The sequence below is a fragment of the Carettochelys insculpta genome, chromosome 26 (genome assembly GCF_033958435.1).
Source record: "Carettochelys insculpta isolate YL-2023 chromosome 26, ASM3395843v1, whole genome shotgun sequence".
NCBI classification, from domain to species: Eukaryota; Metazoa; Chordata; order Testudines; family Carettochelyidae; genus Carettochelys; species Carettochelys insculpta.
Genome location: NC_134162.1, coordinates 1,959,196 through 1,981,266, shown reverse-complemented (window position 1 = coordinate 1,981,266; position 22,071 = coordinate 1,959,196). Strand labels below are relative to the sequence as shown.

Below are 22,071 nucleotides of genomic sequence, written 5' to 3'. Positions count from 1 at the left end.
TGATTTTTATTTTCCAGAAGTTTGTACACAGCAAAAGTATCCAGCCAGCACAAGCCGCCCAACTGACACATTCCCTTGTTTCTGTTTAAAGAGGAGGTGCTAAATGACGACAAAACTGAAGCACTGGTCTCTAGTGAGCAGACTTTCTTGACGAGAAAACAAACTGGAGCAACAGATCAATAAATACGCGAATTAATCACTTTGCTTTCTCGCCCACTGCAGGAACATGCACCGTAGCCTGGTGTTAAAGCAATCGAAGTGCGTCTTTAGCAAACGTTCAGGGCTCTGCAATCCAGAGCATGGTGGAAACTCCAGACCTGCTAGACACAGCAAATCCTTTGTTCTGAAGTTTCCTTGACTCTAATGGCCTTGGGCTGTGCTCTGCCATTGTAAAGAGGCCTGAGAGTGGGCCTAAATTTAACTTACTCCCACTTTGCAGGTCTAAAATGGAGTAAATTTGTCTTGGTGTAAATGAGAACCAGACCCTTTGCTCCCACTCCAGGGGTCCTCGGGTTGTGGGTACCCAACACTTGTCAATGTCAGGACGCTCAGTTCCAGAAAAGGCACAGTAGCACTGGTGTGTGTCTGGAGAGACCCTGCTAACAGCAGTGCCCTTACTGTGCGCTTACATCAGAACCCACCAGAGCAGCAGCGGCTGGTTCAAAGGCCCCAATTCGTCTCTCGTTCCCAACAGTGCAAAGCCTGACACTGGTGCCCGAGGAGAGAACCAGGCCTCTTCTGGCCAGAGCAGCATCCCTACAAGTGAAGGCTCTGGAGCCAGCTCATGATCTGATATCAATGAAAGTAATATCCATTAATTATGTCCATCGCCACCTCCCGTTGAAAACGAGCTCTATGAGAGGAGAAGTGTGTCCTCGCCTCACATAAGCAGCTTATTTCACACACAACTTTTCTCCCTGGTTTGGTTCTCTGGGGCTGGCTACGGCCAGGGCTGCCAGCCAGTGTCTCTACATAGCTAGCTGGTGGTGTCACTGCTCTGACAAGCAGAGAGGCCAAGATGGCTTGGCAGAACTCAGCCTTGTTTCATGAAACAGCTGTCCCAAGATTCTCCAGGCTACAGGTTGCTATGCAGTAGCTCGAATGGACAGGAAGGGGTAAGGGTTCCCTGATGACTACAACACTCTTGCTCAAGACTGTTTCATGCCATTGGACATGCTGCAGCAGAGGGGCCTGGAAAGACCCAAATGCTCCCACCTATCTTCAACATGCAGCCCTCAGAAAGGACAGGCCTGAGCATGCAGGGTTGTGTGTAATGGCTGCAGGATCTGAGAGGAATCCTAGAATCCTAGGGCTGGACAGGACCTCAGGAGGTCATTGAGTCCAGCCCTCCGCTTCAAGCAAGATCGACCCAACTAAGTCATCCCAGCCAGGGCTTTGTCAAGCCAGGACTTAAAAACCTCTAGGGATGGAGCTTCCACCACCTCTCTAGGTAAAGCATTCCAGAGCTCCACCACCCTTTGGGTGAAAACTTTTTGCTAATATCCAACCTACACCCACCCCCCTGTAACATCAGCCCATTGCTCCTTGTTCTGCCATCTGTCACCACTAACAGCCTCTGTCCACCCTCTTTAAAGCCCCCCTTCAGGAAGTTGAAGGCTCCTATTAAATCATCCCTCAGCCTTCTTGTCTGCAAACTAAATTACCCCAAACCCCTCAGCCTTTCCTCATGGGTCATGTGCTCCAGCCCCCCCATCATTTTCATTGCCCTCTGCTGAACCCGCTTCAGTGCATCCACATCCTTTCTATAGTGGGGGGCCCAGAACTGGTTGCAATACTCCAGACGTGGCCTCACCAATACTGAATGGAGGGGAATAATCACTTCTCTAGATCTGCTGGAAATGCTCCTCCTAATGCACCCCAATATGCCATTAGTCCACTTGGATACAAGGACACACCATTGACTCAGGTCCCAGCCTGTAACAATGCTTGAGATTCTTCCATCCCAAGTGCAGGACTGTGCACTTGTCCTTGTTGAACTTCATCAGATTTCTTTTGGCCCAGTCCTCCAATTTGTCTAGGTCACTCTGAACTCTATCCCCACCCTCCAATGTATCCATCTGACCCCCTAGCTTTGTGTCATCTGCAAATTTGCTGAGGGTGCAATCCATCCCCTCACCCAGGTCATTAATAAAGACATTGAACAATATCAGCCCTAGAACTGATCCGTGGGGCACTCCACTTGAAACCGACCGCCAGCCAGACACTGAGCCATTGATCACTACACATTGGGCCCAACTGTCTAGCCAGCTTTCTATCCACCTTACAGTCCATGGATCCAATCCATATGTCCCTAACTTATGGGTAAGAATGTTGTGGGAGACTGTATCAAAAGCTTTGCTGAAGTCAAGGTATAGCAGTGCATGCTGGGTCTCTGCAGGAGGCATCTCCTGAAAGGTGGCGGGGGCTGCACAGGGATACCTTTGGCGTCATTCGAGAACAGGTGTCAATGGGACCGGCAGCTGGGCAAAGCTCAGGGTGCCTCTGGCTTTGGCTGCAAAGGGGCAGAGTGCCCAGTCATGGGCAGGCACTTTGGCCTTGTTTGCTCTATCAAAGCCACCGCGCTGGGGAGGAGAAGTGAGGGGGGTGGTTCAACCAAACACTATAAGGGTCCTACTGGGGGACACAGACAAGGGCCTCTGCCCATTTATGCTGCAGCTGCCTGTCCCCAGCGGCCCGTCACCATGTGCCCGGCTGGCTCTAGCTCAGCATCTTGTGCCGGTCGAAAACCGTCTTCCTCTGCTCCTGCACCTGGCGCTTCCACCGCTGCTGGGCTCCTTCCACCCTCTCCAGCACCGTGTTGGCTCTGGCGCCAGAGGGCGGGGTAGCTGATGCCAAGGAGCGAGCCTCCTGCAATGCAAAGAGAAGGTCAGCAGGATGGTTGGGCTGGAGAGGGCAATGGGCTAATACAGAACAAGGCTGTTTGGCCCTAGGAGATGCTTTGACAAAGAGCTATTGAGGGACTGAGCTTCTCTGGCAGAGACAGGGCCTGATTTTCGGAGGAGCAGGTCCTCAGTGCCACTGGGCTTGAAGCTGGGCCAGGTAGCCTCCCCCACGGGAAGTGAAGGAGCAGCTTCCCTAGAACGTAGCTGCTGTAGGCAAGAGACAACGATCCACTGCCAATATTCATTGCATCAGCACTGCTGAAACTCTGGCCCATGCTTACTCCTTGCGTGTGTGGAAGACCCACACATACCTCTTGCGGGCCGGGGGCGGAATGTCAAACCAAAGGCAACGGTTATTGGATTTGGGTCGCACTGAGAGAGCATGAGAAGGGGCTGGAACGAGATGGCCGCATGCCAAAGCACAGGCTCAGATCCTTTGCAAGTGTAAACTGGGGTAGGCCAGAGCTGCGCTCCCTGTAAGCCGGGGGCTTGTGCAGCTGCTTGGCAGAGATTCCAGTGCTGCCCAGCTAGTTAGCAGAGTGGCCACAGCCAGGTGCTGCGTTTCTACTGGAGGGGCACATCCGCGCCTGATTTGGTGCATTAAAATTATTCCACACACGGAAACGATTAACGGGAACATTGGTCCAGAGGGATCTGGCTCTCGGTATTTATCCTGTACTGGTACCCAGCAGAGCTGTTGGTGTTGTTCTGACCAGGAGCTCCTGTCATTTAACATTTAAGGACTAAATTGCTTAGGGAGGTTGTGGAAGCTCCATCATTGGAGATATTTAAGAGCAGGGATCTAGACGGCGCTTGGTCCTGCCATGAGGGCAGAGGACTGGCTGTGATGACCTCGAGGTCCTGCTGAAGAATGCCCAGAGCTCTCATTACAGTAGGCACTGTATGAACCTGGGGGAATGCCCTGGCCTTTGTATATCACGCTCACCCATGGCTTAAAAAGGATGGCAATCTGTATGCGTGGTCGATGCACAGACTCTGATTCCCCCTCACTCACACTGGGTGTAAATCAGGAGTAACTCTAGTATAGCCAGCGACACTCCCAATGGGGTCCTCAGCCCCGCTCGTTTCCCATACGGTAGAACCCTGAGATACATGCAACTCAAGTGCGCGTATCTCGCAGTTCTACTGCACTGAACCTGCCTAGAAAGTGCCTGCCAGAGTGAAGGAGAGTGAGCAATGCTGTTCTGAAGCTACCTGCCACTGGAGCCCCACCCATCTCCCCCCTCAAGGGCTCTGGGTGCTGGACATGGCAGAGGGAGCAGTGTCAGGAGAAACCCAGGGACCAGCTGCCCCTCACCCCAGCACCAGAAGGACCAGCCTGAGAGTTAGCTGGGAGAGCAGAGGAGGAAGATGGAGCTGATTCCCCTCCCCTCTGAATCCTTGCTATCTGCTACCTACCAGCCATCCCACTAATCTTGCTCCCAGTCCTCTAAGTCTTGGGGCTGCTGCATTTCAATCCTTCCCAGCCATGGGAACTTGCACAAAACTTCTCCATCCAAAGGGAGCGTGGCACTCCTGTCAGTGCAGCTCCTGGTGTGTGGTGCTTGCCAGCTTCCAGTCGCTGAAGCCGGCTCGGTGCCAGGACTGAAGCTCAGTGTGGCTCCCCAGGTCCTGGAGGGGTTTCCTGAAAGGCTCTTGGCCCCTCTCACCTGCTGCCACATCCCTCAGGGAATCAGGGAATCACAGGGTTGGAGGAGACCTCAGGAGGTCGTCAAGTCCAACCTCTTCCTGAAAGCAGGATTAACCTCAACTAAATCATCTCAGCCAGGCCTTCGTCAAGCCTGGACTTAAAACCTCTAGGGATGGAGCTCCCACCACCTCTCTCGGTAACGCATTCCAGTGCTTCACCTCCCTCCTGGGGAAAGAGTTGTTCCTAATATCCAACCTAGACCTCCTGCACTGTAACTTCAGACCACTGCTCCTTGTTCTGCCACCTGTCACCACTAAGAACAGCCTCTCTCCATCCTCTTTGGAATGCCCCTTCAGATAGTTCAAGGCTGCCATCAAATTCCCCCCTCACTCTTTTCTTTTGTAGACTAAGGGATCTTTTCCTCAGGGATTAACTTGCCTCTTTTGTTGGGTGCTCAGATCTGAGAGGCACCCATGAAATGCACCTTCCTTTGCAGTGCCCTGAGCTGGCATGGCTCCTAAGGCTGCTGAGCACCAGTGGAAAAGAAAGGAGAGCATTAAGAAAGCAAAATGCCCAGTGGCTAAGTCCTTGGCTGCACTGCCAGGTCCGCCTGATGGGACGTGGATCTCACAGCAGCGCTCCAGGAGCTGCAGGACCAGCACAGGCAGGGGGTGGAAGTGCGTGGCTGTCCATTACAGCTTTGGTCCCGGTGGAGTCAATGACCCAGCTCTCGGTCGCTCTCATGGGACCAAGTGTTGCTGTGTGTTCTGTGCCTTGCCCATGACCCGATAGGATGTTGTCTCAGCAGGAAGGAGGGCTGGACCCCCAATCCAGGCTAGTCCCTCAGCAGCTCCAGATGCCTTTTGAACATGTGTCACTGCCCGGCACGCTAACTAGTCCCTCGTGCTCTGCAGCGGTTTCTACCCAAGCTTTCCCCTTCCCTAGCCAACAGGAGCTAGACTAAGCTCCTCCTATGTGAAGCAGTTCTGGGCCTGCTCCAAGCAGTACAAGCAGCCCTGGGATCTCTCAGCTGCAGGCTCACCCTCAGGCTATGTCTACACTAGAGAGATAAGCAGCTCTCTCTCAGGCTGTGTCTACACTAGAGAGATAAGCCGCTCTCTCTCAGGCTGTGTCTACACTAGAGAGATATGCCGGAATAGCTTATTCTGGAGTTATTATTCCAAAATAAACTATTCCGGAATAACCTGTCTACACGACAGGCAAGCCCCAAAATCAACAAAATTTATTCTGAAATAGTGTGTCCACATACAATAGAGCCTATTTCGGATTATCTAATCTAATCTGTAACATTACATCTACACAGCAGCTTCATTTTAAAATAAGCTATTCCCCTGCTCGCTGTCTACACAGCCCCTGCTCCAAAATGCCTCTTTTGAAATAGGCACTGGGCCTCGTGGAATGAAGTTTACCAATTTCAAAATAAGCCAACCGCTATTTCGGAATTCTTTGGAAATAGCAGTGGCATTGTGTGGACGCTTGCAAAGTTATTTTGAAATAGCAGCTGCTATTCCAAAATAACTTTGCCTCTAGACATGCCCTCAAAGACCTGGTTCTTACTGTGTCATTTCCGAGTTAGAGGGAAGCATGCGGCTGATTGTTGTGGTGAAAGGCAGCTTCAGACTTTAGGGTCAAAAAGCACAGTGCTGGGAGAGGGCAGGTAGAAAGCAGAACTAGACTGGGACTGGGATGGGAGAGAAGCCCTCTGGGTTGGGAACCTGGGTCACTGGTTCCACTTGACTGCAGCCTCAGGTAGATATCACTGCATGGGTTACACCTGGGACCCAAGCCCAGGTTCACTGCAGCCATGAGGCCTGGACACTGTTTTTAAAATTCAGGGCTCTAGTGCAGCCGCCCAGGTAGCTACAGAGTACAAGTTGGGTCTTGCCTACAGGCCGTGTACTGGAGAACTCTGGCCTCAGAGACCCCGGTCAGGGGACAGTGCTGGCCGGCAGAGAGATGACCATGTCCTATGGTTGAAATTCCAGAAGAGGGAGGTCACAAGCCCGACTGCTTCCAAAGCCCCCTCCCTGGCCCTGTGGCCAGGACTCAGCTAGATACAGGGGACGACTAAGAAACGACAGGGATGGGAGGGGAGGTCACAGGTTCAGACTTAGGGATCCCCAAGGGAAACACCAAGCAGAACGCCTTGACCAGCTCCTCAGAGCTCCGGCTGGCACTAGCCTGGCTCTTTATGGTTGGGAGCTGGTGATTAACAGGTTGTCTGTGGGACTAGTGGCCTCATTCTCCTCTCCCAGCAGTATCACACCTAGGTGAGGTCAGCAGAGTTACTCCTTATTACACTGGGCGAAGGAGTCAGCAAGAGAGGTCCCACTACAGAGCTTGTAATGGGACACAAGCCTCCACGCAAGGCAGGAGGAGTTAACGAGCACCAGTCTGTCCAGTATGCTCACACTGAGACACCTGGAGCAGGAGGCGTGCGTCCAGGGAGGGGCTGAACCCGAAGAACCCTGGCCAGGAGGAGGGAAGCAGGGGACAAGGCGGATGTGGGGCTCTCAGTGCGGGGGGTGGGACTGGGGTAGGCTGCTGCCTGGCAGCTCTCCTGGAGGAAAGGGCAGGGTACGCGTCGTTTCATACTGGTTTTGGCCTCCGAGGGCCCGTGCCCACTGGGGCACCAAACCTCTGCAGCCCAGAAGGCCTTGGAGGCTGAGCAGTGGAAGATGCGGAGTCTCTGAGGCGGAGGGTCTGGTGCCCTGTGGAGCACCGCTAGAGGATGCTCTGGAAAGGAGGTGCTACTCCTGATTTACACCAGCGTGTAGCTGAGGAGAACGGGGCCCAGTGGTTCTACTGAAGCCCTGAGTAGATTTACGGAGCTGCATGGCCATCTTGCCTAGCTCGACTCGCCCCGCTGGTGTCTGTCAGTCCCCACGTGGGTGTCCGGTGATCCCTCCCAGGGAGGATGGAGTGTGTCCGGGCTGAGCTCAGGCCTCCCCTGCTCACAGCCTGCCTCAGCAAACACACGAGCTTCCTCCCTTCAAAGTGTCGCAGCACCTGGCGTGCAGCCATCACCCAGAGCAGTGGTGCATTCGGCAGCCAGCCTGGGGCCCTGCCAGGCCTGCAAGAGGGCTGAAAGGAAGGCAGGTGTCTTATCCTGCTCCTGGGTGGGCGCTGGGCATCCCAGTGCTGCTGCGAGATGCCCTCCTGCCACACGAGGGCAAGCACAGCAAGGCAGGTTCCTTCAGCACGAGCAGCGGCAGGGATGCCAGCCTGGAGCTGCACGCACTGCTGGGGGAATCCTGCCACCCACAGACGCACCCTTCCCCCGGCTGGTACTGGGAAGGGGGCTATTGTCAAAGGTCACCTCAGGTTCCCCGCTGAAGATCAGGCTGTGCCCTACGATCCCAGCTGAGAGCAAAGGGAGCTAAGCTTGTGTCCTGCCTGCGGCCAGTAATTCTCTTCCCTAGAGATGGAAGCTGCTCTCTGCCCACGACCTGGAAACCTCCCGTCTGACCTAGGCTGGCTCCTCCAGGGCCTGCGACACCGAGGCTCTGACCCTACAGGCACGCTGCGCACAATCCATCGCCACCGCAGGGCTGGGACCAGGGAATGCCGCAGGCCCCGGCCAGCTGCCGACCTGCAGCGTCTGGCCCCGGAGCTCAGCTGGGCCGGGCAGACCCTCCTTTGACCGAGCTGGGGTCAGAGATTTGGGTCTGGCTGAGGGCAGCTGGGAGCTTTCACAGTGAGCTCAGCTGCATCTCAAGGCCTCAGCACCATCCCTTCAACGGCTGCTCTGTCTCCCCATTCTGCATCCCCTGCCCAGCCCGCTGGTGCCCCTGTTGGCAGTAGCTGTGACTTGGGGAGGACAGTGGCTGCTAGGAACCCAGAAAGGTCTGAGCTGGTGGCCTCACCCCCTTTCTCTGCCTCCTCTGTCTCCTGCGAGTCAGGGCCTGACCTGAGAACCTGCCCCTGCCCCATGGCAGCCAAACGACTAGCAGCTAGACTGCTCTGCTACCTCACTGCAGACAGGGTGGCTCATAAAGGCCATGACAACCTCCCCCCAAAAGCTCCACTGAGGGGGAGGCATCTACCAGTAGCCGCAGCTCCAGCTTGTCCAGCCGGCGGTCCCAGCTCATGAGCAGTTCCAAAGAGCTGACCCCTAAAGGGAACACTGTGTCCCAGAGCCACATGGGTGGCAGGTGAATTGGGGTGGGGCTGATTGGGCCAACAGGCCTTGTTTAACCCCGGCCTCCCTCTCACATTCCTACACAGCTCATTACAGCTAATCACCGTGTTTGCATCAGCTTTGCTTTCCCTGCCCCTGGGGCTACCAATACCACACTTGTCACCAGCCTTGCCTCTGGGTGGCCCCAGGCCCCTGCTCAAGCAAGAGGAGTGGGGATGGGAGAGGTGGAGGCTGGGCATACTATACAGGGTCTAACCCTGGTGCCCCACTGCGTAGCCATGGGAGCATAGCAGAAGTCTGCTTGCGGCAAAGAAGTTACCAGGTCAACCAGTGCTTCTCCTCTGCTCTCTAAAATCCATCTGTGCTAAAGGGGAGCTCCCACAGCTGCCAGCAGTGGCAGGTCCTTTATCTCCATGTCACTTCCTGGCTCGTGCAAAAGCAGGGATGTTGCTGGGGGAAGCAGCCAAAGCCAGTTGGAAAACCAAGCCAGAGCAGTGATCACATGCAACAAAGGGGAATTTGTCCAAGGCGGATGAGACCTTAGCGCAGTTCCTGGTCCAGATGGGTAGGAGGGGTGAGGTGCAGCCAGCTATAGCTTTAAGTCAGCTCCCATATGCAGCTCTCCTGCCTCCCTGTGCTGATTGGCCCTTCATCAAAAGAGCATCCTCCCACATCCTGGGCCCTGCCAGGGCTGCACACAGATGGGAGCAGGTTGGATTTTGTGTGGGTCTGTTGAAAATCAGCCTGGTCTGCAAAAAGGACAAGGCTGTGAAAGTCCTCTGCTACCTGCTCCAGGCAGGAGAGCTCTGGGCCCAGGGAAACCTGCACATGCCGCATTTCAGAGCTCCGTGGGGACCGAGATCGGGGATTGACAAAAGATCAGAACAAACCCTGCGATATTTCTAGTTGGCCCATAAAAAGGGCCAGCCACTGCAGGAGGTGGGCGGGATGGGCGGTTAGAAACACCAGCTGTAAGGGCCCCTGGTGGCTCTCTTCCCCGGCTCCGGGGAGCTAACCCTGCTCTCTCCTCCTCTCAGTTTTCCTACTGTCCCCACCACTCTCCGCACGACCGGCCACAGCCCCGCAGGGAGTTCTCACCTCATTCTCCTCTTCATTGTGCAGGGGCTGAGTGTAGGCGTCCGGCTTCCGGATCAAGGGGTCGACCAGCATGAGGAAGGCCATGTAGAGGAGCAGCACCCCCACCACCGAGAGGTAGATGATGATGATGAACTGTGGGGAGAGGGGGCAGCAGCTTGTCGAAAGGGGCTCTGGGCTGGCAGGGGTGACTGCAGGGCTGTGTCTGGGGGCCACCCAGCTTCCTCCCACCCGAGCAACCCTGTGCTGGGGCAGCCCGCGGGCAGCTGCTGTCCATGTGCTGGGGCAGCGCCAGAGCCAATGCAGTGCTGGGGTTCCCCTCCTGGCCAGCCCCACTAGGCGAGCTGTCCCCTGCCTCTCCTCAGGCCCACGCCCAGCCCCTGTGGTCCTGCCTGTGGGCAGGCGGCCCAGGCAGGAGCGGCCCGACTTTACCTTGATGGTGGTGGTGCTGCGTTCCTCGTACTTGCACTCACACAGCAGGCAGTAGGCTTCCACGTCGTTCCCTGGCACCGGCATCGGCTCCACCACATGCAGGCAGTTGCTGAAACCCAAAGGAGCCGGTGTCAGTGGTGGGGTGGGCAGGCGGCCGAGCTCCCAGCAGGGGACTGTCTCCAGGGCCCAGAGCACGGTCAGTGGTCGTGGAGGACCCTAGTGGTGATGCAAGGCGGAGTGGAGAACCAGCTGGTCTGTTTGCGTCCAGCCGCCTTGGTATCGAGCTCTCTTTGCGCTCGCTGCAGCCAGGAGAGGGTTTAGGAGCTGCTCAGATCAGAGGCTTGAAATGTATTTCACAGAAATGGAAGGGACCTTGAGAGGTCCCTGAGTCCAGTCCCTGCACTCACAGCAGGGCCCATCACAACCCCCGACAGATTAGAAGAACAATCTGCCCTAAGCCCCTGAAAGGCCCCTCAAGGATGGAGCTCACAACCCTAGGTCGACAAGGCCAGTGCTCTAACCACTGAGCTATCCCCTCACCAGGACCAGGGGCTGCCTGAAGCTCTGGGTAGCCCAGATGCTCGCCCCAGAGCTGGGACAAGAGGACGGGGGTGGGCTGCCTCCCAGCCGCTCTGTGGCTGCCTTGGCTGTGCCACAACCATCGTCCCAATCTGATTAGCCCTCTGAGCACAGACTTAGACCTGAATGGGCCTGGAGCGTGCAGGGCTGGGGTGCAGGGCCAGCCTGGGGGGAATCTGGCCTCGCTGCCATCCCTGCTCTGTGTCTCAGGCATGAGCCAGTCTGGCCCTCTCCACTTCGTTTACCTACCCAGGTGGCTGCCTTCACTTACCCAGAGATCTGAGCCTGCTCCAGCTTCTAGGCTCCTGCCACTTGGTTTGGTCACAAATGCAATGAGTTTTCTATCCTCAGCCTACTCAGAGAATGATGTATGGCAACATGAGACAGCACCATGACAGGACAGCCCTTTCGGGGCAAACAAGGCCTGGCCAAAGAGCTTATGTGAGGGCTGATGGGGACGGACAGAGCTGTGTGTGTGGCAGGAAGATGGAGGGCTCCAGGCCTGGGCTAGCGGCAGGGCTACAGGTCAGGATTGACAGATGCTGGCAGACCGGTGTGGAGCTAAGGCACAGAGCAAACCAGTGCCCTAGTCAGCGGCTGGAACCGGCCCAGCTCTGCCTGTCTGCAGCTCCGTCCGAGGCAGTGGCACACTCAGTGTGGTCCTGGGTTACCATGTTAGCAGCACAGAGCAGAGACCCAGCCTGGCTGGTCGCTGCCAGCTGATTCCCACACACCACAGAACACACAGCAAGGCCCAGGAGCGCACAGAGAAAGCACTCCTTGCACATGAGAGCTACTACCAGCTATGGACTGGCTGGCTAGGGAGCTCCCTTCTCAGGTATCAGAGAGGGAGCGGTGTTAGTCTGTAGCTTCGAGAACAACAAGAAGTCTTGTATCGGAGGGGGAGCCGTGTTAGTCTGGATCTGTAACAGCAACAAAGGGTCCTGTGGCACCTTAAAGACTAACAGAAAAGTTTTGAGCATGAGCTTTCATAAGTCTTGTGGCACCCTATAGACTAACGGATATTTTGGAGCATAAGCTTTCTTAGGCAAAGTGGCTCGCAGCTTACAAAACCAGCTTCTCTGCCCTGGGTGTTAATATCTCCCCATTAGACTCTGAGAAAGGCTCACATCCCCCTGTCTGATCTGACTTGTTTTTTTCTCTTTTGATAAGTACTATTGAAACTGGGCCATTTCCACCTCGTTGAATAGACCTTGTCAGCTCTGGCCCTCCCTCTTACTAGGACCCCACTCTTTAAATACCCCTCTGAAACCCCCCCACCCACTCAGGCATCTGATGGAGCAGGTCTTTGCCCATGAAAGCTTATGCTCCAAAATATCTGTTAGTCTATAAGGTTACACGAGACTTCTTGTTGTTCCCTTCTCAGGCTTGTTCTGGCCTTTTAATTCTCTGCCACACCAGCACGGCTGAGGTGAGCTTAAACGAGGCATCCTGTGCCCCTTAGTGGTGGAACAGTATAGCACAGGTAGCATCCCACTGCAGGGAGCAGAGAGACGCAGAACAGACCCTTAGCGGGTACAAGTAGAGCTCTGATGATCGACCCAGATGGATGTTGATTTTCACCAGTTGAAGCTCTGGCCCAGAACCATTTGCTCTGGTCCTTTGGCTTCTTCCTATTTTGTTCAGTGCATGTGGTGTGGACGCAGCTCGCTCAGTATCGAGGTGTACTTATCGCCCTACGAGGAAAGGAAGAAGTTACCTAGGTAACAGGCCCTTGGAAGACAGTAAAGCTGGGTCCATGCTAGGGACTGCTCTGAGGTAACCAGTTCAATAGAGATCATCCTCTTTCCCCGGTGGAAATGGTTAAATCACTGCGAAACAAACCCCAGCGGGTGTGGCCTATTCCAAGAGAGAGCAGTTACAGAGAGAAGGAGGTGGGAGGAACCAGCTTTGCTGAACTGAGGAGCAGAAATTCTGGGGCTAAGTAGCTCAAACTTACCCAGTTAATGGCCCATCATTTGAATTTTCAGCCTCTCTGTCCTGTGCCTCTCCTGACATAAACTAGCAGGTCCGCCGTGCCTGGGCTTGGCACGACTTGACTATAGGTTTATAATTTTGGCAGATAATATCGATGTTTATTCCAAATCATTTTTTCACCAGTGCAGGTAATCCCAGGGGAGGGCAGACAATAATTATTTAATATCAACAGATGTTCAGATTCAAAGCATTAAAGATAGCTACCAGGTGCTCTAACTCCACCTTTGCAACACGTTTTAGGTAGGACCCTCTGGCCACATCTACACTCCACCGATCTGTCGACAGAAGTTACTGTTGGAAGATATCCGCCAACAAAACTTCTGTCGGCTCTCTCGACAGAACAGCCAACAGGAAGCACAGCAGACAGGACTGCCTGATGACCCAGAAGCTCTGTCTGTGGACAGAGGGCTCCCTGGAGCCTTGGCCTTTTTGTTGACAGATTCTGTTGAGAAAGGTGTTCTGCCTTGTGGGGGAGAGGCAGAAAGCTATTGACAAAAGTGCCGAGTTCTGTTGCCAGAAAGCATTTTTAGTGTGGACGCTCTGCAAGTTTTGTCAGCAAAACTCCCTAGTATAGACATACCAAAACAAAAAAGCAGTCAAGTAGCACTTTAAAGACTAGCCAAATAATTTATTAGGTGGTGAGCTTTTGTGGGACAGGCCCACTTCTTCAGACCATAGCCATACCAGAACAGACTCAATATTTAAGGCACAGAGAGCCAAAAATAGTAATCAAGGTGGACAAATCAGGAAAAAAAATGATCAAGGTGAGCAAACCCCCTCCCCCCATCTGCTCCTCTGCTCTCTGATTTGCTCACCTTGATAAATTTTTTTCTGATTTGTCCACCTTGATTACTATTTTTGGCTCTCTGTGCCTTAAATATTGAGTCTGTTCTGGTCTGGCTATGGTCTGAAGAAGTGGGTCTGTCCCATGAAAGCTCACCACCTAATAGATTATTTGGTTAGTCTCTAACGTGCTACTGGACTGCTTTTTTGTTTTGATAGTATATAGACTAGCACAGCTGCCTCTGTTACTAGTATAGACATAGTAACAGAGAAGGAGCCGTGCTAGTCTATACACTATCAAAACAAAAAGCAGTCAAGTAGCACTTTAAAGACTAACAAAATAATTTATTAGGTGATGAGCTTTTGTGGCCTGAGCACGGTTGCAGAAGCATTGTACGTAGAAATCCAGATCATTTTTTTTTTTTTCTGATTTGTCCTCCTTGATTACTGTTTTTGGTTCTCTGTGCCTTAAATATTGAGTCTGTTCTGGTCTGGCTATGGTCTGAAGAAGTGGGTCTGTCCCACAAAAGCTCACCTAATAAATTATTTTGCTAGTGTTAAAGTGCTACTGGACTGCTTTTTGTTTTGATAGTATAGACATAGTTTGAGTTCTCCACAAGCATTTCTCTCTCTTTGCCTGTCTGTAAATTTCCATTACTCTAGGTGGAAATCTGTTGTCCTTGGTTTGTGTGTGTCTGGCAAAATGGAGGTTTACTTACCATTGCTGATAAGAAGTGACACTTACAGATAAGCAAAGTAAGAAAAGTGGTCCTTGAGAACTGATTAAAGTCCCACCTTCTGAACAGGCACAAACTGTGTTGTAAAGGATCAACTGTCAAAGGAAGTCAAGGGAGTAGGAATGCCTGGCTGCAGAGGAAATGGACGTGATTCAGCAAAACGGCCCGTATCTTAACAGAATAATATCTCAGGCCCGGTGGGAGGGTGTCAAACATATGGGGCTGCTGTGTGAACAGCCTGAATACAAACACAAGAGATCATGAGATAAGGAACAGATGCTCACAGCCCTTTGTTCCATGCATGTCATAGTGTCAAAGTACAAAATGATCACCTCCCAGCAGATGCCTGCAGAGCATACATCTAAAGCACATGGGCGTTTTCTCCTGGGAGCTGGCACAGGGTGTTAGAGCTCAGGAATGAGCCAAGGCAGCTTTCTGAGAGTGCAGGTCTGGGATGGACAGGTCCAAAGCAGGTTTTGTCTTTTCTACATCCAGCTCTGCTGGCGCCTTGCAGAACCAGCCCACAGCCCATTCCAATGCTGTTCATGAGCAAGATTCTAATTGCACTGATGTGCAAAAGCCAAACAAATGGACTGCAGGGAAAGTGATGAACTCTTCACATAAGTGATCTGATTCTCTTCTGAAGGGTGAGGGGAGTAAGTCGAGTTATCCCTCTATTACCAAGTGGAGAGCCAGGCTTCTGGCAAAATGACAATTGCTCCTCAAAGCCATTGAATTTATCCATCTATTTACTTATGTCATCCTCACACCGGCAACGTCTGTCATGCACTGGTGGATGTAACCCCAGGGTCACTTGGGAGTAAGGAAATATTATCGCCATTGTACAGGTGGGGAACTGAGGCCCAGAGAGACAAGTAACTTGCTCAGGGTCATCTGTGGAATCTGTGGCAAAGCCGGGACTTGACTCATGATCTCCTGAGTAGCCCATTGGGATGTTCAGTGTTGCAAGAGCTGTGCTTTGTCCATATGCCAGTTCCCAGCCCTCACAGGCCCCAGCCAGTATACAATGTAGTGCCTTAACCATAAGACCATGCAAAGGCCAACGGTGGTTCTTTGCTTCCATACTTTACTTCTGGTTTGCAGCAGGAAGCTGATGACTTCAAGGAGGAGGTGATTTTTCTCCTGCCTGCAGAGGGCACCAAGTGCACAGGATACAGCCCTGAAGCAGTGCAAGGGAGCTGCCAGGGGGAGGGCCAGGCTGCCTATTTCTGTAACCAAAGAGCAGCCCAGAGAAGAAAAAGGCCCAGGGCTTTAGGGTACAGCACAGATACATAGTGCAGCGGTGCCTTGTGGGTATTGTGGGCATCACACGTCTCAGTTCTTTGCTCGTTCTGTATTATGCAAGGTGGCCTAGTGGTCACGGCAGGGGTTAGGACTGAGGACTCCTGGGCTCCATTTCCATGCCACTGACTCACGATGTACATTGGCAAGTCACTTCCCAGCTGACTGCCTCAGTTTCCCCACCTGCCATATTTGGCTAATGATACATTGTAAAGCAGGTTGAGAACTACACTAATGGTTCAGCTGTTCCAGGGGAGGGGCTTAAAATGGTACGAAAGCCTTCCCACTGTCATCCGCGGCAGGGAGTAGGCAGAGCTGCAAGAACAGGAGCGACAGCAGACTAGACTCTCCAGAGGGTGCAAGACCATCTACCAGCTTTTTCCCTCTCCAGGTGCACAGAGGGCCCATCGCCCGACAGAGCAGAGACAGGTACTGTGTAAACAGCCAGTCAGGGCTCAGCTAAGCAACTCCACCCCCCCAGTGAGAGCTGTTACATGCAATCTCTCACCTGCAGAAGGGACAGAACTCAGCCTCCAGCCCAACACCCTTGCACCTCGGGGGTGTCAGATCCAGGCCTGAGCTTCCTGGTTCAAGCCCGTCACTGCTTTCCCAGGGCAATCCCACAAGCCTCCCAGGACTGTGCAACTCACCAGTCTTTCTGCGAGACGTTCTTGTTGTAAATGTGCCCGCTGATGTTCCTGTACGGGGGGCAGATGCACTTGCAGCGAATGTCCTCTGAGCTCTATGCAGGGAGAGGAACAGGCATCAGTCGCTGCGTGTGAGCAGCCGCTGAGCAAGTTGCCCCACGTGGCGTGAGAAGGGCAAAGGGGGAGGACTCTGCTTCGTGTCTCTTCTTCCTGCTCTGCATGTTTCATTGCAATAACCTCTCACCCTGGGCCATCACTCAGCCACTGCTCTCCAAACAGATGGTTCTAGGGACTGTTCAGAGCTAGAACTTAGATCTGTCAGCCCCACCAGCTGGAGGAGACTCTCCATGAGCTGTTTGCAGGATAGGAGCTATGTCATAAAGTTGAGCAGTTCCAATTCCACCCAGAAGAAGGCAGTGCCATGTGCCCCTCCCCCAAACACACACAAAACCCAGTTTCTTACAACACCCGCCGCCTTTGCAAACGGCCATAGAAAAGCAGGGATTTCCCTGCGCCAGCCCCATGAAGTCCCTCTCTCTGTCACCCTGAGGCTGGTGACGCCATCCGTAGCTGCACTCCTCACCTTGCTGGCCTGTGCTGCAGGTGCTAGGATGCACCACACCGCTGCTGCCAGCCACAAGACCTTCATGTTTTCCCAGCTGCGCCGTGCCAATACCTCAGGAGCCTGAAACAAAGAAACGAAGGAGCGGGAGGAGGGAGGGACTCCTGTCTGAAAGGGACAGCCAAGCTACTGGGTTTGGCTGCCTCGTCTTCCCCCAGATCCCAGACTGCAGGCGATTAGCGTTTTGATCAGTCACACCCAGCTCCAAGAGATGGGAGCCTCTGCGAAGCACTTCTGCAAATTCACATCGACAAGATGAGCGAAGGGTGGGAGGGGAAGCTGAGGCACGAAGGTCAGACGAGCGATGTCTCCGGCTTTGGTGAGCCCGGGGCAAGCCTTGGCCTAGGTGGTGTTTTTCTTACAGTCCCAGCTCCTCGTGTCCTGGGGCGATGAGGCAGTCTGGTTGCTTTTATTATAAAGGAAAGCTCCTAGCTCTGGTGCTTGTGGAGGAAACCCAGATCCCTTAAAGTCTCCAAACGTACAGAGAGAAAAGACCATTTTCCCATGTTTTAAGCCAGCCTGTGGGAGCAGTCGGGGCCAAGGACCTGACCTGGGACTTCTGAACACTTGTATCATGAGCTGGCTGGCCCGTGAATGAAGCACGTCCAGTGCCCCAGGACAGGTTCTCCCCATGGGGCCAGTTAAGATGATGGGGGCAGCCCCTGGGCCTATCAAGGCTCAGGGAAAGACAAAGAAGAAGGAAGTGGGGAGTTTGGAGCTGGCGGGAGGAGCTGAGTGGTGGGAAGATTTGCTGATGGACCTCTCCGAGCTGAAGGCAGACTAGTGGTGGATTTTCTCACTGGCTGGTATCTCTGTGCAAGAGAGCCCGAGCTGGCTGAACAGCTCAGGGACAGTGGAAGCATGTCTTGCTGGAGCTGAGAGGTTAATGGAACGGGGGGGATGATGGACAATCTCCCAGGGAGGCTGGGGTTGGGGTTCCTGCTGGGCAGAGCAAGGTACGCTCCAGCTGGGAGGAGCAGAAGGACTAAAGGTGAGTTTAGAAAGACCCTGGAGCATGTACGTGCCATGCTGAGGGGCGAGCTAGATGGGGTGGGGCTTCCAAGGGCTGTGTGCCCCAAAGCTGATAATGGACTGTGCTTAGGGACTCAGTTATGGATCATTTGCACCGTGGTGTAGTGATAAACTGGTCCCAGGTGGGGGTATTTATTGGCGTTAGAGAGCCTGGGGGGCTTGAGAAGGGGAATGGTAGCCCTGGTGTTAGGGTGCCCACTTGCCAGGGGGTGGTTCTCTGCCAGGAGGATGGATGAATCATTCACGGCGTGACTCGTAGAACTGGAAGTGCCTGTGCCAGCCCAGGCTGCCTTACTGTTCACTGGCAGGGGAGGAATGGAACCAAGCTGGGAGGGGTTGCAAGTGCTTTGGAAGACAGAGTCATAATTCAAAATGATCTGGATAAATTGGAGAAATGGTCTGAGGTAAACAGGATGAAGTTTAATAAGGACAAATGCAAAGTGCTCCACTTGGGAAGGGACAATCAGTTTCACACATACAGAATGGGGAGAGACTGTCTAGGAATGAGTACAGCAGAAAGGGATCTAGGGGTTATAGTGGACCACAAGCTAAATATGAGTCAACAGTGTGATGCTGTTGCAAAAAAAATCAAACATGATTCTGGGCTGCATTAACAGGTGTGTTGTGAACAAGACACGAGAGGTCATTCTTCCACTCTACTCTGCGCTGGTTAGGCCTCAGCTGGAGTATTGTGTCCAGTTCTGGGCACTGCAGTTCAAGAAAGATGTAGAGAAAGTAGAGAGAGTCCAGAAAAGAGCAACAAGAACGATTAAAGGTCTAGAGAATGTGACCTGTGACAAAAGGCTGGAAGAATTGGGCTTGTTTAGTTTGGATAAGAGAAGATTGAGGGGGGACATGATAGCAGTTTTCAGGTATCTAAAAGGGTGTCATAAGGAGGAGGGAGAAAACTTGTTCTCTTTGGCCTCTGAGGATAGAACAAGAGACAATGGACTTAAACTGCAGCAAGGGAGGTTTAGGTTGGACATGAGGAAAAAGTTTCTAACTGTCAGGGTGGTCAAACAGTGGAATAAATTGCCAAGGGAGGTTGTGGAATCTCCATCGCTGGAGATATTTAAGAACAGGTTAGATAGATGTCTATCAGGGATGCTCTAGACAGTACTTGGTCCTGCCATGAGGGCAGTGGGCTGGACTAGATGGCTGTTGAGGTCCATTCCAGTTCTATTTTTCTATATCTATGGCCCCCCAGTGCCCTACCCACTAGACTGCACTGCCTCCCTTGAGCCACACCCATCTCTGGGGGGTGTGGGTGGAGGTGGGATTCAGGAACCTAGAACCAGCTCAGCATCAAAGCCCTACAGCAGAACAGACACAGGCTGGAGGCCCATTGGGACCTGTTTGCTAGTAAATTATGGCCAAGCCCAGCATCTACTAGGCTAAGGCTACGGATGTGTCTGTCTAGAGGCTTGCTTGGCTCAGTGCAAAGTGTCTGCTCCCTCACCCCAGCGGGGAAGGGTCTGGTTTCAAAGTCTGACTCCAGAGGTCCCGCACAGGAGCTGTCTGTGGGGTTTGGTTTAGGGCTGTGGAAGCAATGAAACTCTGCTGGTTCTTTTATCAAGTCAGTGATGAGGCTTCCCCACAGGAAAGGGAACTGGCTGGGGGACCAAGAGTTCAGAACAAAACAAGCTATTTCCAATCTCTGCCAGGTTGGCCTGCAGCTGCTACTGCAACAGAAGTGTGTGGTATGGCCCCCGGCGGGCCCCCAGCTCCTGGAGCACAGAGCTGGTTGCAGGAGTGACACCTACTATCCTACTGCACTGATCACGTGGCTGATGGGAGCCAGAGCTGAACTTGCTCTGCTCTGAGCAAGGTCAGCAATAATTCAGACCCCAGAGTTGGGACCTGATTCTCTATCTGGTTAATCTGCAGCCTCGTTTCTCGTGACTCTGTTGCAGTGGCCGTCCTTGGCACTGTGGCTACTAGCGATGTCTAAGGCACAGCTTAGTGCAACGGTATGATACTGGACGGCTTCAACCCTACTGCAGCCACGGAAAATCCTTCTGCTGGACTTTGGACCAGAAGATGCTCAGGGCAGGGTGTTGGGGTGGGGTGGGTATGGAGGCAGGGCAGGGTGCTGGGAGTGGGCCTAGGGTACAGTGTGTGTGGGGACGGGGAGAGAACCCTTGGGCCAGGTTATCTCACCTGGCAACTGATTTTCGATCAGGGTAGTCTGAAAATCCACATCTTTAAGGATAAGGCTGAATACTCAAACTGTGCAGCTAAACAGCCAAGGAAGGATTTTTTAGAGATGTGATTTTAAAAGCTTCAGCCGCAAACTAACGAAATGTTTAGAACGTATTTTAAATTAAGGTCCTGTGGACATCATGCAAAACTGTTTTTGTCAGTAAATTCATGGCTGGCACATGCCTTTTAAATGCTTTTAATTACCACTTAATGTCTCTTTTACCTCCTCTATGGTATGCTAATAGGTCCGACAAGACGTCAGACCTGTTAGGGTACAGGCCAGTAAGCAGGAGTATTTTGCAAATGTGGACCACATTTGTACATGCGGGCCTGTCTGACAAGTTAACTTTTCTGTTAACTGAGCCACTTACACGGGCAGAGTCACGAGTCTGCAAGCTGCTGTTGTGTGAGCTTTCAGGAACAGTCAGAATAAGGACTGGAAGAAGCGAGTGGTTGAGTGCTAAGACCCAGGGGAGGCATTGCCTCCCATTGCCTCTTATTCCTGTGCCATGCCTGGTGTGAGGTGTATTCACACCCACTGCATATGGGCCTGCACTAAACCCGTTAGTGGAACCCCCCTGTGCTGGAGCAGGGTTCTGTATCTCTAGCCCATTACGCCTTTAGTCTTCTGGCACATGGCATCCAGCTCAAATGCTGCAAGAGATGCCAACGGAGAAGGGTGAGCAGCAACGTGGTAGCAACAAGAAAGCGGCCTTCCCCTTTCACCAGTCTCCAGAGGGAGGAGTTGCCGTGTCTCATCAGACAGCAGAAGCTGGGGTTCCCAGATCCATTGCTTCCAAGGCCAGAAGGGGCCCTCGCAACCCCCCAGTCTGACCTCTTGCATAGAGAACATCCCCTGCAGGAATCCCGCTGCTGGCAGTGACTGGCCAGCCTTCCCTATACTAGGGCCTAAAGCAGCTGAGCCCATCTGTGCACAGACACAGCATGTTCCAATGCCAGACTCCAGAGCCGAGCCCTCTCTTCAGACTAGGTCACCTCTCCCTTGCTGATTGCAGTGGGTCTGTTATGCGCCTTCTCCCCCATTTAATATTATCACTAAAGGGGACTCACCTTACAGAAGTTATGACCTCTCACCCTAAAATGCACAGATGAGCTTGGGAAATAGCTCCACGTGGGATGATGGCAGAGCCGCTCCGAAGCCCACCTAGGCTGCAGGAGCCGGTAGGAAGGCGGGCACGCCCACATGCCCGAGAATCCGCTCCACAGGCCAGCCAACAAGAAACTCACCTGAGCAAAGAGCACGCTGCACAGAATGATCCCCAGCGACATCCACAGCAAAGCTGTTCTGTGGTCCTTAGGCGGATGGGAAAGATCTATCAATTCCTGTGCATTAGACTGAGGATTTTCCTGCTGAGCAAGAACTGGGCTTGTCCTTCTGGCACGGAAATACCATGCGTAACAAAGGCAGCTAATTACTTGCTCATTAATGTGCAGCTTAAAATTCAGCTTCAGTCCACTATCTCTGTACCATCCCAGCTGACAGGATGCAGATGGCTCAGCAGAGCCCAGGCTGCAGCCATGCAGTTATACCAACCAGGAGTTAACATGGGGAATTGCAAAAATGCTAAGTGCATTTAAAAATAGAATCATAAGACTCACCTTGCAGCCAAAGTGGTACCCACGGCAGAAGCAGCTCGAAGCACTGATGGAAGCCACACTCCTTGAACACTGATTGGCTCCCTGCACTGATGCTCTCCGGTCTGAGTCATAACAGACATCACCTGCTACCAGCCAGAAGTCTCAGCCTAGGGCTGAGCCAAGGGACCAGGGATCATTTCTCAACCCTGGTGTGGAAAGAAAAGGAACAGTTGCAAAATGGGAAGCACTAGTACAAAAGCACAGTGAGAGTGGGCGGACGAGACAGTTATCCAGGGTGGGAGTCAGGACGAGGCTTCTCACCTATCC

At 53.1% G+C, this 22,071-nt stretch overlaps 1 protein-coding gene across 2 annotated transcripts; it reads right to left on the bottom strand.

Moving 5' to 3' along the window:
* TMEM9 (transmembrane protein 9) lies at positions 1–21,812 on the bottom strand. Of its 2 annotated transcripts, XM_074977386.1 has the most exons (7): positions 21,766–21,801; positions 21,394–21,459; positions 16,873–16,974; positions 16,293–16,384; positions 10,244–10,352; positions 9,815–9,946; positions 1–2,868 (listed from the first exon to the last, which is right to left on the bottom strand). In XM_074977386.1, exons 2-7 carry the CDS (start codon positions 21,433–21,435, stop codon positions 2,719–2,721), a joined length of 627 nt encoding a protein of 208 aa, XP_074833487.1. In that variant the 5' UTR covers positions 21,436–21,459; positions 21,766–21,801; the 3' UTR covers positions 1–2,718. The 2 variants fall into 2 exon arrangements, with proteins under 2 accessions (XP_074833487.1, XP_074833488.1); XM_074977387.1 differs by lacking the exon at positions 21,394–21,459 and having other exon boundaries at positions 21,766–21,812.
* Positions 21,813–22,071: the final 259 nt, after the last annotated feature.

Excerpts from the sequence above, each read along its gene's own strand:
- TMEM9 (XM_074977386.1), bottom strand. The coding sequence starts at position 21,435 with ATGTCGCTGGGGATCATTCTGTGCAGCGTGCTCTTTGCTCAG. Across the intron at positions 10,353-16,292 it reads AACGTCTCGCAGAAAGACTG|CAACTGCCTGCATGTGGTGG; the intron begins GTGAGTTGCACA and ends TTTGGGTTTCAG. Across the intron at positions 2,869-9,814 it reads ACAATGAAGAGGAGAATGAG|GAGGCTCGCTCCTTGGCATC; the intron begins GTGAGAACTCCC and ends TTTGCATTGCAG.